This window comes from Agelaius phoeniceus, chromosome 2 (genome assembly GCF_051311805.1).
Source record: "Agelaius phoeniceus isolate bAgePho1 chromosome 2, bAgePho1.hap1, whole genome shotgun sequence".
Lineage (NCBI taxonomy): Eukaryota > Metazoa > Chordata > Aves > Passeriformes > Icteridae > Agelaius > Agelaius phoeniceus.
The window spans coordinates 117,471,833-117,489,060 of record NC_135266.1 but is presented as its reverse complement, the minus strand read 5'-3'; the positions used below and the strand labels follow the sequence as shown (position 1 = coordinate 117,489,060).

At 53.7% G+C, this 17,228-nt stretch overlaps 1 protein-coding gene and 1 long non-coding RNA gene across 3 annotated transcripts in view; one reads left to right on the top strand and one right to left on the bottom strand.

Moving 5' to 3' along the window:
- Window positions 1–17,228, top strand: part of LOC129117577 (uncharacterized) — a 444,593-nt gene that overhangs the window by 245,737 nt on the left and 181,628 nt on the right. The gene's annotated exons all lie outside the window — the stretch shown is intronic.
- The window catches only part of SLCO2B1 (solute carrier organic anion transporter family member 2B1), a 30,283-nt gene continuing 28,465 nt past the window's right edge, over window positions 15,411–17,228 (bottom strand). For both annotated transcript variants that reach the window (XM_054654430.2, XM_077174633.1), the window contains exons 14-15: window positions 16,177–16,297; window positions 15,411–15,959 (exon numbers count right to left, since the gene is read on the bottom strand). In XM_054654430.2, the coding sequence (XP_054510405.2) occupies window positions 15,785–15,959; window positions 16,177–16,297 (296 nt within the window). In that variant the 3' untranslated portion in view covers window positions 15,411–15,784. The remainder of the gene's footprint in view (window positions 15,960–16,176; window positions 16,298–17,228) is intronic.

Below are 17,228 nucleotides of genomic sequence, written 5' to 3'. Positions count from 1 at the left end.
CACTGTCCCTGATGTCACTCCTGGAAAAGCACAAGGCAAACAGGAGCACAGCCCCGGCCAGGCTGACAGGGAGGCAATATTTGCTCTGCTGTTTGTTTCCTGAGGCCAGGGAAGATGGATGGGAGGGTGGGCGTGCTGCTGACGTGCCACCCTTGCCTTGCCAAGCCCGTCTCTTTGCTCACTGTGTGGGTGAGGATGCAGGGTTTGTCCAAGGGTGGTTACAGCAGAACCCTCCTGGCCCTGACCCCACCACTGCTGACCCAGAGAACATCTGACCCCCTCAGGGTTATTTTCCTGGTGAATATCAGATTGCTGAGGCTGAATTTCCCTTAGCCAGGATCCTTTTATTTCACTGGACTTGGTGCCCTCAGAGTGAGCTGCAGAAAGGGGGGAGCAAGCAGAGCCAAGCACAAGGGGTGTTCCTAAATATCCTTGGCTTTCTGCTTAAATATTGGAGACAAAGTCCTTGCACTGTGTTCAGAAGGAACAAATGTCCCCAAAGCTCTGCCACAGCCCTCTCCAGTGTACTGTGAGTGGTTTTCTGGCTGTTCTTGGCCTTGCATCCTCACTCACACCTCCTCAACCTCTGTGGATGCCTTCACTTTCCACAAACCCCCGTCCTTGACCTCTCCACAAAGTTTTCTCTTGGCTGCTGTTATCTGAGGGCATTTCCCCCTCCCTTTTACCAGAAAGCAGCACAACTGCTCCATGCAGTGTCTCAAGTTTATTGTGTGTGCTGGCACACAGCAGACGGGCTCCATGCCTGCAGAGCTGTCCAGTGCAAGGTCACCAGCCTTGTCCTCATGGATAACATCTGCATGGACACGTTCCTCTCCTGCTCCTCAGAGGGCACACAGCTAGGGATGGCAGAGGGAATCTTGCAGGGACACGAGGAGACACTGGCAGGTTTGCACAACTATGTGTTAGTTTGTTAGTGATGAAAGAGCCTGCTGCTCTCCCCCAAAGTACAGGAAATTCTTCTTAATGAGCCCTCTAGAAAGGTGTGGGTTGGAGGTTAAAGCCCACCCAGTGCCACCCCTGCCATGGGCAGGGACACCTTCCACTGTCCCAGGCTGCTCCAAGCCACAGCCAGCCTGTCCTGGAATGCTTCCAAGGATACAGCAGCCTCAAATTCTCTGGGAAACCTTCTGTGGGAATGATCTGTGTTTGGTGGTGTCCCCAGAGGACCCATCCCCATGGGATAGCAGCATGAATCTGCTCCTTTATCTCTGCTTCCTTTCCCCAGCAGCTTCCAGCAAACCAGAGAAGTCAGATGCTATCAGCACCTGCAGCTCTTCTCCTTTGAAGCACTTTGGTGACTTGGAGAGTGCTAAAATAAAAGGGAACAAGAGGTTAATATATCTGCCTCTCAGCAGTGTCCATCCCAGTGTCCTCAGCCCTCTCCTGACCCTGCAGAGAGAGGTGACACCCACTCATCATTGCTCAGCCCTGCTTTGAGCTGCCTCCTCTCTTTCTGGGGGAGGAAGGGGTGGCTGTGTCTTGGAGAAGGGGAATCACTGCACGGATGGCTTATGGGAGGGGAAATCTGCTCAGGCATCCAGTCTGAGTGCAGACAGGGCTGCTGCCCCAAAAGATCTCTGTGCTCCCTCAGCCTGGCAGGTGTGAGTGTGATTTATGGGGCCCAGAGAGCCCACATCCACACCTGCACTCTCTGGGATCGTGCCCTTCCTTCCCTTCCTCTCACTGCCCTGCTCTGCATCCAGCACCCAGACCTGACCTTCCCTTTCCTTTGCACTCCCCAGGCTGTTCTCCAGGAGTGCAGCTGGGCCCCTGCAGGGATCTGCCATCCATTAATTACCTGAGTGCCTGATGGGTGTCAGCATCCTGAAGGGATTTGGGAGCAGCACTGAGAATGATGAAGGGCTGGGAGGCAGTGATTTATTGGTGGGAGATTAAAGGAGTTAAATATGAGAAGCTCAAGTGAGTGATGGCAAAGGAGAATCTGAAGCCTGTGCAGCCTGGTTTGAAGGGTATGAACACCCAAGAAGTGGTGGAATTGCTGAGATGGAGAATTTCAGGGCAAAAAGCCCTCGGGAAAGCTCAGGGCAAGCAAAGGGAATTGCCCTTTGCTAGCCTGAAGTTATCAGGGTCCACACTTCCAAATTCACTCCTCTAATCTCAATGCAGTGAAGGATTTTTGGCTGTAATCAAGCAGAGACATTATCAGAAGGGCAGGCACTCAGTTTTCCCCTCAGTGCCATGAGTTCCTCTGTGCTCAGCACTGTGGCATCCCCTGAGCCCCAGGGACGCCTCAGGACCCCAGGGAATTGTCCTGGTGCCAGCACAGCTGGTGAATGCCAGGCAGGGGCACAGAGAGCCAAACCTGCTTTGCTCTGGAGCACCGAAACTTGCTTGGTCAGAAACTCCAGTTTGTTTGTGCTGGCCTCTGCAGAGAGGTGCAGGAAAGCCAGGAGTTGTCCAGGCTGGAGAAACCCCTTCCTGCGAGGTGCTGAGGACTGACATGGGTTTCTCAGGGTGCTGGTGGCTGCCCCTGCATCCCTGGCAGTGCCCACTGTGCCAGGCTGGGCACTGGGGCTGGGAGCAGCCTGGCACAGTGGGAGGTGTCCCTGGTGCCCATGGCAATGATTTTGGGAATCAAGGATTTTGCTGCCAAGGGAGTGATTTTGGCTCCCAAAGCCCTGTGATCCCATGGAAATCCTCTCAGGCAGGGCTGTTAACAGGAAGATCCAAAGGAGTTAGGGACGGGCTGTGCTTCCTTCCAGGTGGAATCCTGGTTGGGTGCCCTGCAGAAACGCTCGTTCCCAGCAATGCTGGCTGTCTGCCTCACCCGTGCCCCCCGTGCCATTGCACACTCAATAAAAACCCTGCTAATGACATCCCTGTGTCACTGGGTGTGGCTGAGGGGCACTGCCAGCTCCTCCAGGGGCTGGGCAATTAAGCATCCTGCTTGGAGCTAATTACCCCAAACTTCTGAAAGGTTAAAGGAAAAAAAAGTGTCGATTTTTTTCTGGTTTTTAATCTTTTTTTTTTCCCCTCGAGACTTTTGTACCTTTTAAACCAATGCTAATGATACATTTTTTTTAACGGACAGCATTTCATCAATACAGACGACTGGGATGCCAATTAAAGCCAGGGAGAGAATTACAGCTGTAGCAGAACACCTGTTTTTTTCCCCCCCAAAAATTATGACATCAACTTAATTGCAACTTTCCAATCCATTTTCCCCCCAATTAATCTAAAGTGCTCTATTCTTAGGAGGGTTTTGGAGCTGTGAGAAAGCAAGTCAATAACCTGCTTTCTGACCCTCTGCTAAACTGCTAATGACTTTTTTTTTTGGTTTCATCTCCATTTTAACGGATGATGGGCACAGTGAGAAGCTGGTTAGGAAATTTCCCCCAGCTCCTGAAGCAGGCATGAGGTCCTGCCCCACATCATGCTGCTGCCTGTGCCATTCCCCTTGGATTCCCTCATGGAAATCCCTCCTCCAGGGAGCATTTCTGTTGTTTGTAGCTTCCAACTGTGGTCCTGGCCCAAAGCACCCCGAGAGGGATCCCTGGAGCAGCAGGAGGGACGTGGGGAGGTCTCAGGGCTGGAATTCCTTCGGGATTACTGGGTGCTCACACACTTCCCAGGAGGGCAGCCTGCAATTAGCCACGGTGCTTAATTGCTGTGCCAGCCTCAGCCTGTGCCAGCCAGGTTCTGTCCCAGTCTCCACGGAATGTTCTGGCACAGGACACCCCAGCAGTCCCACCTGGGCCTGGGAGCGCTGCCCAAGGGCTTTGGGAGCTCCTGAACTCCAGCTCGAGGAACATTGGAGGTCCCTTCCCCTCGGGAATTCTCACTGGCAAGCACAGGGAGCAGCTCAGCAGCCTCTTAACCTTTGCTGCCGTAATCTCCACGTCAGGGCTGCCTCCATCTCTCAGCTTCTCCAGCTTTTCCAGCTCCTGGATCATTCCCATAACTCTTCCCCGCAGCCTCTCCCATTTATCTCCCTGCTCTCTCAGAGCCTGCAGCAGGAGCAGATCCATCACTGCAGAATTACTTTCCAAGGAGTGCAGCTCCAGCTGACAGAAGCTCCCTGCTCCTGCTGTTGGGAAAATTAATCCACAAGCACCAGAGGTTTATGTCCCAAAAGGAGGCAGAGGAGTCCTTTTTCTTTATTCCAATAAAGGGAGAGGCCATGGGGCATTCCCCTGGGATCTCTCACATTTTTGGAGGACTCAGCCTCCTTTTTATCCCAATTTCCCACATTTGCCTTCTCTCTTTCCTCTTTGGCTGAGGGACTTGAGAGGTTCAGACTTCCCAGAATGCCTGATCCCAAAGATTCCCCTCTAATGTATAACCCTCCCTTTTAATTTTTAATTCTTATTGAATTTAGGGGTTTTTCTTCCCCGTTGTTTCTTTCATCTTTCAACGTCTAATTTCGTTTATCAGCAAACCCAAAGTTTATTTCTAAAAGCAAATATCTATTTCCATCCATCAATCAGTGGAACCCTTCCCATTGTTTCTTTTACCTCCCAGTGCTGGTTTTACCTACCAGCAGCCCCACAGCTTGTTTGGAAAGACAAATCCCTCATTCCTCTCACTGGGAATGAGGGAAGAATGAGGCTCCCCAGCTTTTTCCCCCCAGAGTGGGGTTCCCCTGAGGTGCGGGGTGTTCCAGCTCCTGGGCAGCCCAGTCTGGGGGTCAGGGGGACCAGATCAGCCTAAAGCAAGGCAGGGCAGCACCAGAGAGCTGGGTGTCTGAGGTCTGCACTGCACCCCTCAAAGCAGAGCAGTTTGGGTCTAAAGGATGTGGAGGCTTCAGCTGGGTCTGAGCCAAGCATTCCTGCAGGGATCCCCCAAAGCAGGAGAGTGGCCTGGGGGAAATGGGGTGTGAGAGGCTGGGACACGGATCAGGTGAATAACTCAAATCCCAGGGCTTTTCTAGGACTCCTTTACCTATAATAAACCTTTACCTTTCCTTTACCAGGAATAAATAAAGGGCTGTGGCTACCAGGAGTCTCATGCTAGCTTTTCCCATGGGATGCAATTTGTCCACAGTCCATCGGCTTCATCCCATAGATGTGAGGGCCTGGGAAGCCTTCCTGGAGCCCTGCCTGCTCAGCAGTGGGATCTCCCCTGGAGCAGGGACATCTCCCAGGGCTTGAGATTCCTCACCCAGGACTGAGAGATCCTTCCTTGCCCAGGGGAGAGAGGCCCTCTGCACCCAACAGATCCTTGATGAGGCTCTGAATTAGCACTATTTAATCCCTGTAGTTAATTCCTTTAGGCAGAAATCCCTGTCCAAGTCTGAGACCAAGCCTGGAGCTGGCCCCAGCTCAGCTCCATCAGGATTTCAGGCAGTGAGGGGTTCTACTCAGCATGGGGGTGTTCCTTCCCTTTCTGTGCCTTCAGCCTCTGTGCAAATCCCTCTAAATCGACCCCAGCTTGATTTCCCTCTGTGAGTTCCACCCCTGTGAGCAGTGACAGTGACCCTTGCCACTGAGCTCTGTTCAGCTGTATTTTTCCAGGTTTATACCAAATCCACTTTTGCCAGCGCCTTTGACGGGGATTCCTTCTGAGCTGCTCATTCACAGCAGAGCGTCCCAAGAAAGGGTCAGTGCCATGAAACCCCTCCTGGCTGAGCCCTTGCCTCTCTGTGTCCCTGCTCAGCCCCGGGCAGGGAGCTGGGAATGCCGTCCCTCCTGGCTGTCCTTGCTGTAATTTCAGGCCGTGCCCGGAAGCTCCCCCTTGGCAATGACCTTTTGCATAATTGAACAGTGCCATTGTCTCCTCTCCAATGACACCGGCTGCCTCCCGGCACTCCTGTTCTCCTGGCCCCGGGCCGCTCCCACTGCTGTCACCTGAGCTCCCTTGGGCTGTCCTTGAGATGCTGAAACTGGAGCCAGCAGTGCAGCCCTGGCTGGAAGGGGAGCAGTGCCACTGTTGTGTCCCCTCCTCTCGGTGCCAGCCCTGCAGAGATCACCCAGAGGTCTGGGCACGCCTGGGGAGGGGAAATAAAGCCTGGTGGATGGCACAGCTGCTGCACTGCAGCTTGCAGGAATCCTGGAGTCACAGCCTGCTCTGGGCCCTGGGGAAGGCAGGGACACCTTCCCCTGGATCAGGCTGCTCAGAGGCTGTCCAGCCTCTCCTTGAACGTTTCCAGGGATCCAGGGGCAGCCACCACCTCTCTGGGCACCCTGTGCCTCCCCACTCTCAGTATAAAAATCCTCATATCTGGTCTGAATCACCCCTCTTTTCATTTAAAGCCTTCCTCCCTTGTCCTCTCACTACAGGGTGCACCAAAATGTCTGTCCCCGTCTTTCCTAAGCCCCTTGAGGTGTGGAAAGGCCAGGAGGACACTGAGCTGTTTCCCAGAAGGGTCGTGGAGGTGTGGATCTCCAAACCCAGCCCTGGAAGTCCCAGGGACACTGCTGTCACAGGGAGGGAGGCTGAGGAGCTGTGACAGGAGGGACAAAATGAAGATGCTCTCGAGGTGTGCTGCACCATTTGTCTGTGCCAGCAGCCCTCACATTTGTCAGAGCTTAAAGAGAGACAGACACAAGTGATGCAGGGAAAAAACCCATCAGTGGGAAGCAACTGGGAGATGTGGGAACAAAGCAGCTCAGTTTGACTCTCTGCTCACAAAGGAAATCTTCAGAAATCATCAAACTCCAGGGTTTTTTTTGGTGATGATTCTCTAAATTAATGAGTCTGGAAATTTCATGAGCCTGTGCTGCAGATTATTATTGGGGAGCTGTTTTTCATTAAAACCACATCATGTATTTGAAAGTTTTTTAGAGGGAAATAAAAAAAAAACCCCACCTATTTACAGAGTGCCCCAAATTTTATACTCTTCAGGCTGTTTTAGCTCAAGGCAAAGATTTCTTAGGGTCAAATTTCCACCAGGTGAAGCTTTTGTGGTGCACTGAGAGTAGCCCTGTATCAGCTCTCAGTACAAGGCAGCCTCCCAGGGGGCTCCTGAAGATTTTGGCTGCAGCTGGAACTGTTTGTGTGTTTATCTGTGGAAATCCCCAGTGTCCCCGGAGCTGGCCTGTCCCAGCGTGGCCCAGTGCCCGGGCCTCTGCTGCACCAGGATTTCTCCTTCTCCTCTCTCCCCACTCACCCACAGCAGGGATATTATTTTCATTCAGAGCAGACCTGCTCAGAGCTGGAGGAAATGGAATGTTTTTATTCCTGCAGCGTCACCAAACCTCCAGCTTCCACCTGGGGAGCAATGAGGCTGGTGCTAAGGAGTTCACACAAAGACAAAAAAAGTCACCTGAGTTGGAAAAAAGCTGCACAGGATGGAGGATTTACCCAAGCCAGGCTCACCCTTTAAGCAGCCTTTAAGCATCCATTCCTATCCACACCCATCCAACCAGGAGAGAGTGGTTGGATGCTCTGTGTAATTCCTTTGGAAATGAGGAAGATGATGGACCAGAGGAAAGTAAAGGCTGAGAAGAGTGCTCATATCCTGTGCTCTTCCTAAAGCTGGATCCTCTCTGCTCCCCAGGCTTTGCCCACCTGGGCTGGCAAAAAGCCTCACAGGAAGCAATAACACCGCAGGAAGGAATTTCCCCTCCAAGAGGGAATCTTTCCCCATTCCTCTTGCCCTTGCCTCCGTGCTCGCTGTCTCCCTGCGATCAATATTTCGGATTTCCCCCAGAGCCACTTGCAGAGGTCGGGAATATCCCTGGAGGAGAGCCTGGGGCAGGAGGGCCACCCCCATGCCCTGAGAGGCACAGGGATGTGTCCCTGGCCTTGGAGGAGCTGCAGAGCCACACCTGGCACTCACAGGGTGCAGCTCCTGCCTTCTTGGAGCACGGCCCTCCACCAAAGTTCTAAAGAAAGGTTTTCCTGTTTCCCTGGGCTTATTTCAACAACAACAAAAAAAAAAGCAATTTCCCAGTCGGTTTTAGTTCTTTTTGATATGCTGCCTTTATCTTTGGTGCTTTGTGGTGCTAAATAGCTGCTGCATTTCACACCAGGAGAGCGCAAATCCCTGTATTTCTGCCCCAAAAGGGCAGAAATAAACATGGATGTAGTCACAAGTGAAACCACTCGTTCTATTTTTGTCTCCCTTATCTCTGGCACTCCAACAAGATTTCTCCTGAGCCTTTCTTCTCCTTGATCTCGCGTTTTTCTGTTCCCATCATCTTCTTATCCTCTTTTCTTCCTACCCCGGGTTTCTGGAGTCTCTGCCTTTTATGCACAAAGCCGGCGGCTCTCTTTAATCAAACACAGCAATTAAGAAACTCTCAATTACAAGTGTCACCCGTGTCATGATTTATTCCTGGCTCCGGGACTTTGAGTTCACTTCTTGTTGCTGTGTCTGGAGGAGTCTGAGGGGACCCAAGTGCAGGGAGCTGGATGGCAGATGCCACCAGGAGCAGCAGCCCCAAATCCTTGCTGGGATGTCTCTGTGTCACAGAGGGAAGGAGCTGATTCCCAGGGGAGCCAGCACTAGCAGCCTCAACAGAAGCACCTCATTTCTTCTTCTTTTTTTAACTTTTTCTTTTTTAATTTTTCCCCTCCAAAAAGTAGGAATCCTACACCTTGCTTCTTCCCTTAGTGGAGGAGAAGCATGGAAGTGGAATCATCATTTATTAACCTCACAGTTAAAGCCCCAGATCTCTGTCTGCCCTAAACCACAGAATCCTGCAGGAATGGGAGGTCATGGAGTCCACTAGCTGAGGGCTGTGTGACAAAGCCTCCAGGAGCCTGGCTGAAGAGCAGGGAGGAGGCACAGTCAAAAAATCCTTCTCAGGCTCGTCCAGCAGCTCTCCCCAAAGCTGGTGTGCTCCTGGTGAGCAGGAGGAAGGGTCCAGAAAGGAGGAAGGGTCCCTGCCTCCCATCCTGAGCTCCTTGGTGACATTGGTGCTATTTCCCACCCTCCTGTGATTTGCCTGGCACCCCCCTGAAGATTCCCATTTCTCCTTGCCTTGATTGATGCACTGCAGAGGATCAGTAGAGCTCACCCCATCCATCCCGGCTGTGACAGCCTCACCACCGGCAGGGCTCCTTCCTGTCCCCACCACCAGCTCTGCTGGAGCCTGCTGGGGTCAGCAGCATGGGACACAGCTCCAAGTGCCCTGCAGGGAGCAGGGAAACAGCCTGGGACAGCGTGGGGACAGGAGCAGGGCCCCGGTGAGGGGATCTCACTCCTGCAGTCAGCCACTAAGGTAAGTGGGGACAGGGCTTGTAGGAGTGACAGGACAAGGGACAGTGGCTTTGAACTAAAGGAGGGGAGGGCAGAATTTCTGTGATGAGGGTGGGGGAACACTGGAACAGGCTGTCCAGAGAGGTGGGATCCTGTGACCCTGTGACCCTGTGACCCTGTGATCCTGTGATTCTGTAATTCTGTGATTCTGTGGCCCTGTGACTTTGTGATCCTGTGATCCTGTGACCCTGTGATTCTCCATCTGCTCGAGGGACCCCGACCTTGAGAATCACAGAACAGAATCACAGATTCTGCCTTGGGCTGGGAGGGCCCTTCAATATCACCTTGTCCCACCCCTGCCAAGGCCTGGGACACTGCCAGGGATCCAGGGACAGCCACAGATTCTCTGGGTAACCTGTGCAGGACCTGCCCCCCCTCCCAGGGAAGGATTCCTTCCCATATCCCAGCTAACCCTGCCCTCCAGCAGGGGTGCAGCCTTGTTCTCACCCATGGATTGCCCTGGGATGGGGATTATCTCTCTGCCAGCCCACCAACCCAGTGCATTTTTATTTTGAGTGCAGAGGGCCAAGCCCATGCCCTGGCAGGGCTGCTGGACCTGTTCCTGTCTGCAGGGCCTGTTCCAGCAGCCCTTGGCTGCTCCTGGTGTGGTGGTGGGTGCTCCCCTTTCACATTCCTTCTCTTTGTTTGCTTGTGTTCAATTATTTCTCCTGCCCTATTCATCATTAATTTGCATGTTTGCTGCCCAATTTCTGCCTCCTTTCCCATTATTTAACCATACCCAGAGCACGAGTGGTGCCCTCTGGCTCAAGAGCTACCTCTAAACTAAAGCTGCACGTTTGTGGGGCCACAGGAGATTCGAGGTGTGTGTGAAAGCTTCCAGCCCCTCCCAGGACTGGGACCAGCACCAGCAGGGGCTTTATCTTGATCTTTATTTTGCTCCATGCAGCTGGAATGTCTCCTGGCCTCAGGAAAGGAGTGGGTGGTGCCAGCAGTGCCCCGGGGGCATGGCTAGGGCTGGCAGAGGGGTGGTGGAGGCTGCCCAGGGGATCAGGGTCACCCCTTTGGGATGCTGTGCCCTGCACAGACTCCCAGCTGTTTTTTAGGCACTGCTCCCTGCTGCATCCTCTGTTCCCACAGCATCTTCTGCAATGGCTCCCCTGAGGAATGAGGAATGCAGGAAACTTCGCAGCTGGGACTTCAGGGATGGACATTCCAGCTGTTAACCACAGCCCTTTTTTGTAACGCCAGTTTCCTGGAAACTGGAAAGCTGCGACTTCCTTTGGGCTTGCCTGTCACACCAGCAGTGCCCAGAGAAAGCCTTGTGTGCCTGAACATCCTCAGGCCAGGTGAGCCCAGCCCTGGGACAGCTGGAGGTGTCACCTCCCTGCTGGAGGGGACAGTGGGCTGTGCCCCTGCTGCTCCAGGTGTGGGAGCAAGATTCAGTGTGGGACCCTTGGGGTAGGAAAGGGACAGTCTCTGGTCTGTGCCTTAAAATGTTATTTTGGCTTTTGTGAGTCAGGCCCAGCTGCTGCCATCTCTTTCCTCTGGGGCTGATCCTCATGGATCTGTCCTGTCCCGGGGCTGTGGGGGCTGTACCCCATCAGGCCTGCTGGGAATTGAGTGTCCCCAGTGTTCCCAGTTTGATTACCACCAACAGTGTCTCCATTTCCCAGCATGCCATCCCCATCCTCCTGGATTCACTGTTCCTGCACTGCCCTCACCCACAGGCAATTCCCATCTCCCAGGCCACAGGTTTGGGGATACCTCATTATTGGTGCCCAGCCTGTGCTCCAGAGCACTCCTGAGTCACAAGAAACCAGAAACTGGAGGGCGCAAAGAAAGATGAGCACAGAGAGCCAAAGCTTCATTTGGAATAGACACATTCAGTGCAATTTGGACACTTTCAGTGCCCAATGTGTGATTAGGTCATGGCACTGGGACAAACAGGACATGGGGAGGGTGGAAAGGGAAGCCTTTTTTCACAGCAGGTGTGAGAGCAAGAACAATTCAATAGCAAGTTTTCCCAGGGAAAGTTATTTGTTCCTGAGCTTGCTCAGAAAGTTGCACCAGTGTGCACAGCTTGGAACCACCTCAGGTTCTGCTCTCTTCAGCAAATGCCATTTTCACTTGAAAAGTGAGGGGAGAGAGATTAGAATCCTTTATCAGGGCTGTGTGAAAGCACTTCTGTCCTTCAGCCCCCTGGAAGCACCAGATGAGGCTGGGCTGGGGCTGGGGAGCAGCTCCAGCTCTCACCACCTCTGCAGGATAAAGGATGCTCCTCCCTAGCCACAAGCACTTCAGAGCCCTCAGCAGCTAGCTCCTGCAGCTCCACTGCAAGTCCATTAAGCCCCAGAGATGAATTCCATGTTTCAGGAGTAATCATTACTCAACCTGTCTCTAAGCACAGGAGATAATTCCTGATTTACTCTGCTCTGTTTGCTTGGACCTTCAAGAGGGCACAGCTGGAGGAGATGCACTTGGCAATAAGCAGGAAACTTACTCAATTCAGCAACATGGGGAGATAATTTTATGCCTCCAAGTGCAAGGGGTCATATCTTCCCCTCACAGGACAGGCAGAGAATTGTGGTGACTGCCAATTTAACTCAAAGGGACAATATGAGCCCAAAAATCTTCTGCTCCATTACGAGCTGCTGCCACATCCTCTTTCTCCCAGGAAAAACTTTGCACCCCAGCCCTCCTTCCCCTGCCCCACTGTTTGGCTCTTGTAAATCCCAGTATTATCCATTTCACAGCATTTCTCCAATCTGCTCTGAAGGATTTGGATTCCAGTCCAAAGCACTCATGTCCGTAAGCAGAAATTTTATTAGCTTCTGCTTCTCTCATCGTCCAAGTAATTAATTAAAATATTGATTAGTCCTAGAGACAGGACAGACCCTGGTGAGATTCTTGTAGATAAATCCTTTTGGGCAGGCAGCAAACTACCTGCAGCTCCTGGAGATGGAGCTTTCCAATTAAGCCTGGTTTTTCTCCTCTTTTTCTCTCCTCTACATAATTCCATCTGGCTGGTAATTGGTTTATGGGAACAAGGTGGGACAGGGTCAAAATCCTTCCTTCAGTCAGGGAGGAAGCTTGCCCAGGTGGGACTGAAGGAGAAATGAAATGTTTGCTATGAGATCTGTGTGAGACAGTCCATGACACCCCCATCCCAGCGGCTGCACGTGGATGAGTCTCCTCCTCAGCATCTTTCCAGGGACCAGCGCTGGGCTGGGTCTGGATCTGCCTGATTGCTCTGTTTCCCCTTCTGAGTTCCCTGGAAACCTCCAGTTTCTGGGAATTGTGGTTTTAATTGGTAGCGTTTCAGTGGTTCCTTGGCTCGTGTTTGAGTGTTCCTCTGGGAACTTCCCAGGTTTTCCTGAACTTCTGTGTAACATCTATGGATTGTTTTCCTTCCTCTTCCCCCAGCCTGGGGGCTGGATTGCATGCCCAGCTCTGCCTCAGTCCCAGCCACAGCAATTCTCTGTCTTGTGGCTGCAATCTGTGTCTCCTCAGTGGGCATTTCCTTGAGCAGATCTCAGGTTGCCAGAGGCAGTGAGTTTTAGGAGAAACATCCAGTGGGTTTTGATTCATGTTTTGTTGGCCCCCTGCAAACAGCCACAGAATCCACCTGGGACCATCCCTATCCCGGGGAAAACCAGCAGCAAAGCAGGAGAAACCTCTGGGTCTGGCTGCAGCAGTGGCCAGGAGCACTCCAGGGGGAGATCTGGCTGAGCTGAACACACTGAGGGTGATTTAAAAGCTTCAGCTTTGCTCTTTTTTCCAGGGGAATGGGAGCTGTGCCTGGCTCTAAAGCAGCTCTTGGCTCTGTAAGTGCTTTGGGTCCTTCCCCCCAGTTCTAATTCCTCCTCTTGACCCTGTGCAATTCTCAGCAGCCCTAAAGGCACCGTTCTGCCTCCAGGTCTGTGACCCCTGGTACCACAAAGTGCTGCATGAAAACATCCAGTGCTCCAGTTCCAGGAAGTCCACGAGTCCTGGCCCAGCTGGATTAGCTCCTGTTAACCCCCCCAATGCAATTCCTGGCTGGTGCCCAAGATGTACCCTCCAGAGCTCTGCAAATTCTGTTCCAGGCTGTCTGCAGGGGTCATCTCCTCTGGGCAGAGCCTGGCAAACGGCACAGGGTGGATTTTGCTGCCTCTGCCCCTTCCTTTGCTTCCTTTCTCTGCAGCCCTCCTACCTGCCTGCCCCTTGCTCTGCATCAAACACTGCTCCTGCTGCTCCCTCGCTGCTGCCAGCCCTTTCATATTCCCTGGGCTTTTTATGGGAGCAGCCTTTCCAAACGGCCTCTCTTTCATCCTCCCTGGCAAGCCAGTCCCTTTCAACCATGTTCTTAAAAAGCACAGGGGAGGGGATGGGGAAATGGGGGTTTGTTTCTCTTTTTAGAAACTCCAGCCCAAATGGATGGAAATTGCCAGAGTAACAAGCCTCGAGCCAAGACACAGCTTGCAGGTGCCTTGGATGGTTATCCCCAGGGATCTGTCCTCTGCTGGAGGGGTAATGAGGGAAGGAAGGAAGGATTCAGGCTGTGCCAGACCTTTCTGTGGTGCGACGGGAGTTTCCCAGGTGGAAAATGAAGGCACAGCCCTGAGCCCAGCCGTGAGAAGGCATGGGCAGTGAGCTGGCCAGGCCACCCTGCAGGCCCCTGTGCAGCCACCAGGATCCCAGCCAGGCAGCAGAGGGATGAGCAGCCTGCCTGCCACCTGCAGCAGCACCACAGGCCATGGAACTCCCTGTTTGTTTGGGGAAAGGGGTCAGTTGTCCCCTTTCCCCCTCCTTTCTGTAAATGGAACCACTGCTTTCAGTGGCATGGGGGGCTCTCAGAAAGGCTGCACAGCCCTGAGGGGCTCCAGTGGGATGGGGGAGAGAACCATGGAATGGTTTGGGTTGGAAAGGCCTTAACGCTCATCCCTGCCATGGGCAAGGACACCTCCCCCTACCCCAGGCTGCCCCAAGCCCCATCCAGCCTGGGCTTGCACACTTCCATGGGAAAGAATGGAATCATGGCAGATTCCTGGCAAGGCAGGAATCTGACACTGCAGCTCCCTGGCAAAGCAGGAATCTGACACTGCAGCTCCCCACTTCCCACGCCATTGGAGCGAATTGTGCAAATTGTGCTGTTGTTTGTTTGTTGTGGTGTGGAAAGTACCTTGGAGTTACTTGGGACTCAGCTGAGTACAGCAGGACAGTGCCTGGGAGCCAAGGCTTGTGCTCAGCCAGGAAAGAACCTTCTTCTCCAGGGATGCCACAGATTCCTGGGCTGCAAGGAGCTGGAACACCCCATCTCCTCCCTGCTCCTGCCCTAAGAACCTCATCCTGCTGCTTCAGCAACAGATGCTGCCTGGCAGGGCTTTGGAAAAGAGGAGAGAGCAAAACTCTCCTGGTTTTGGCTTTCTAAAGGTCATGGTCAGCAAATGCTACTTGTCCTTCCCTGGATGGCTGCACCTACACCCCTGCAATGTCCACGCACTCCTCTGCCTTCCAGAACCTTCTCTGAAGGCAGACATCGCTTCTTGAACAGGGCTGTAAACTCTCAGCTTGGTGAACACAAGGCACTGCACAAAAATAGGAAAAAACCCAACCCAAACCCCTAAAAAATTCCAATCACCCTCCCAGTCTGCACTGAGGTAACTGGGTCCCTCAGAATGGCTGGGCAAACAGTTTGGGGGAACAGCTAAATTCAGTCACTTCACCACAGGCCTGCTCCCTTCCCTTCTGTGCACACCCAGCCCTTCCCAGGGGATATCTGCCAGGGTGGTAGGAGGGACTGAATTTTCCCCTCTGTGTGTTTCTTTTCTGCATATTTGGGTTGAACTTACAAGTTTTGTTTTCTCTACTAAATTCCATCCTGGAGCCAAAGATGACAAAGTTCCCCAGTGGCTGTGGCTGGGTAACACAATTCACTCCTGGGTGGGAAGGAGCCCCAGGATGGTAAGAATGCAGGAAACAGAGGCAGCTGAACCAAAATAGGGCCAGGCTGGACTTCCACCCCATAATTACAGACAGAACCCCCTTCAGGGAGCCCAGGGCTGCCTGGAGCTGGGCTCAGATGGTTTAGCCACAAGCTCTACCCAGTCTGGAGAGGGCTCCAACCTCGTCCTCTGATCCTGGGGAAAGTTCTGCCCTTCTCAAACTGCAAAACCAGGAATGCACCTGAACTCCCATGTGCTTCAAGCACTGACCATCAGAAAGTAAGTGCTGATAACACAGAAAATGAGAATTATGAACATCAGTCACAGAGATCTGCGGGTTCAGTACAAAACCATTTCTTAAAAATGATTTATTTAAAAAAAAACACTCCACAAAACCCTTCATGTTTATGGTTTCTGCTCAGTGCTGGCACCACTGAGACGGTCAGCAGGAAAAACTGCTTAGCAGGACAGAAACCCAGGAGGCTGCAGAGTCCACGGGCTAAAGAGTGAGGACTAATCCATGTGAAGGAGCAACCTGCACCCCAAGGAGGAGAACAACCTGTGGATGGATCCATGCAGTGCAGGCAGAGTCCATCCCAGCTGGGAGAGCAGGAAGCAAGCCCTGGGTCCATCACTCCAAGCATCCACCCTGCACAGCTCGGCTGTGGGCTGATTCACCTCCCCAGCACAGACCACAATCCACATTTCGCTGTCACACTTTGGATTCCGGGCTCTTTGTGGACTTTCCCGCCAGTTTCTCTTTCTCTGGCTCTGCCTTTGCCTCCTCTGCCTGGCTGGCTTCCTTCTCCTGCTTCCTGAGGATCAGATACACGGCCACAAAGCACAGGAATGCGCCCACCTCGAAGAAGAACTGCAGCCCCAGGTACCTGTGGGTGCAGACACAGCGGGTCAGGGCAGTGGGGATGTTCCAGAGAGCTCCAAGGAGCACCCCTGGGACTCTGGGGAGGCTGTTCCAGGCACGGCCTCTGCCCCAGAGCAGGGAGCTGTCCTGGAGTCACCCTCCGCGGCCCAGGGGCAGGGGAGCATCCCTGGGTGCTCCCAGTGCTTGGCACAGGGTTTATCCCGCTGTCCCTGTGTCCCTACCTGTGCCTGAAGAGGGTATTGTTGTAGTATCTGCAGGCTGCCCTGCGCTCGCACCGCCTCTCCCACAGCACGCAGCTGGTGTCGATGGCGCTGCCGTACAGCACCGGGCCCGGCATCCACGCTGCAACAGCCACGGCGTCAGCCAGCCCGCCCTGCCCTCAGACACCCCAGAACAGGTACTGAGGGCCACAGACACCCCAGAACAGGCCCTGGGGGCACAGACATCCCAAAAACAGGCCCCAGGGGCCACAGCCCACACCATGGACCCATGGCCACCCTGGAAACAGGCCTCAGGGGCCACAGGCCGAACCACAGCCACGGGGGCCACAGACACCCCAAAAACAGGTACCAGGGGGCCACAGACACCCCAAAACAGGCACCAGGCGCACAGACACCCTGAAAACAGGCCCCGGGGGCCACAGCCCACACCATGGACCCAAGGGCCACAGCTACCCGGAAACAGGCCTCAGGGGCCACAGCCATCCTGAAAACAGGCCCTGGGCACCATAGCTCAAACCAGGGACCCAGGGGCCACAGCCATCCCAAAACCAGGGCCTCAGGAGCTACAGCCACCCCGAAAACAGACTCCAGGGGCCACAGCCTGAACTTGGGCCCGGGGCCCACAGCTACTCCGGAAACAGCCCTCAGGGGCCACAGGCCGAACCACAGCCTCAGGGACTACCGTCACCCCAAAAACAGGCCTCAGGGGTTACAACTACCCCAAAAACAGGCCTCAGGGGTTACTGCCACCCCAAAAACAAGCCCCAGGGGTTACAACCACCCCGAAAATAAGCCCCAGGGGCCACAGGCAGAACCACAGCCACGGAGGCCACAGCCACCCCGAAAACAGGCCTCAGGGGCCACAGCCACCCTGAAAACAGGCTCCAGGGGCCACAGGCTGAACCACAGCCACGGGGGTCACAGCCACCCCAGAGGCCACAAACACCCCCAAAAATACAGCCCCAGGGGCTACAGCCTGAACCATGGCCCCAGGGGTCACAGCCACCCCAAAAACATGGACCTGGGGCCCATAGCCTGAAAACCATGGCCCC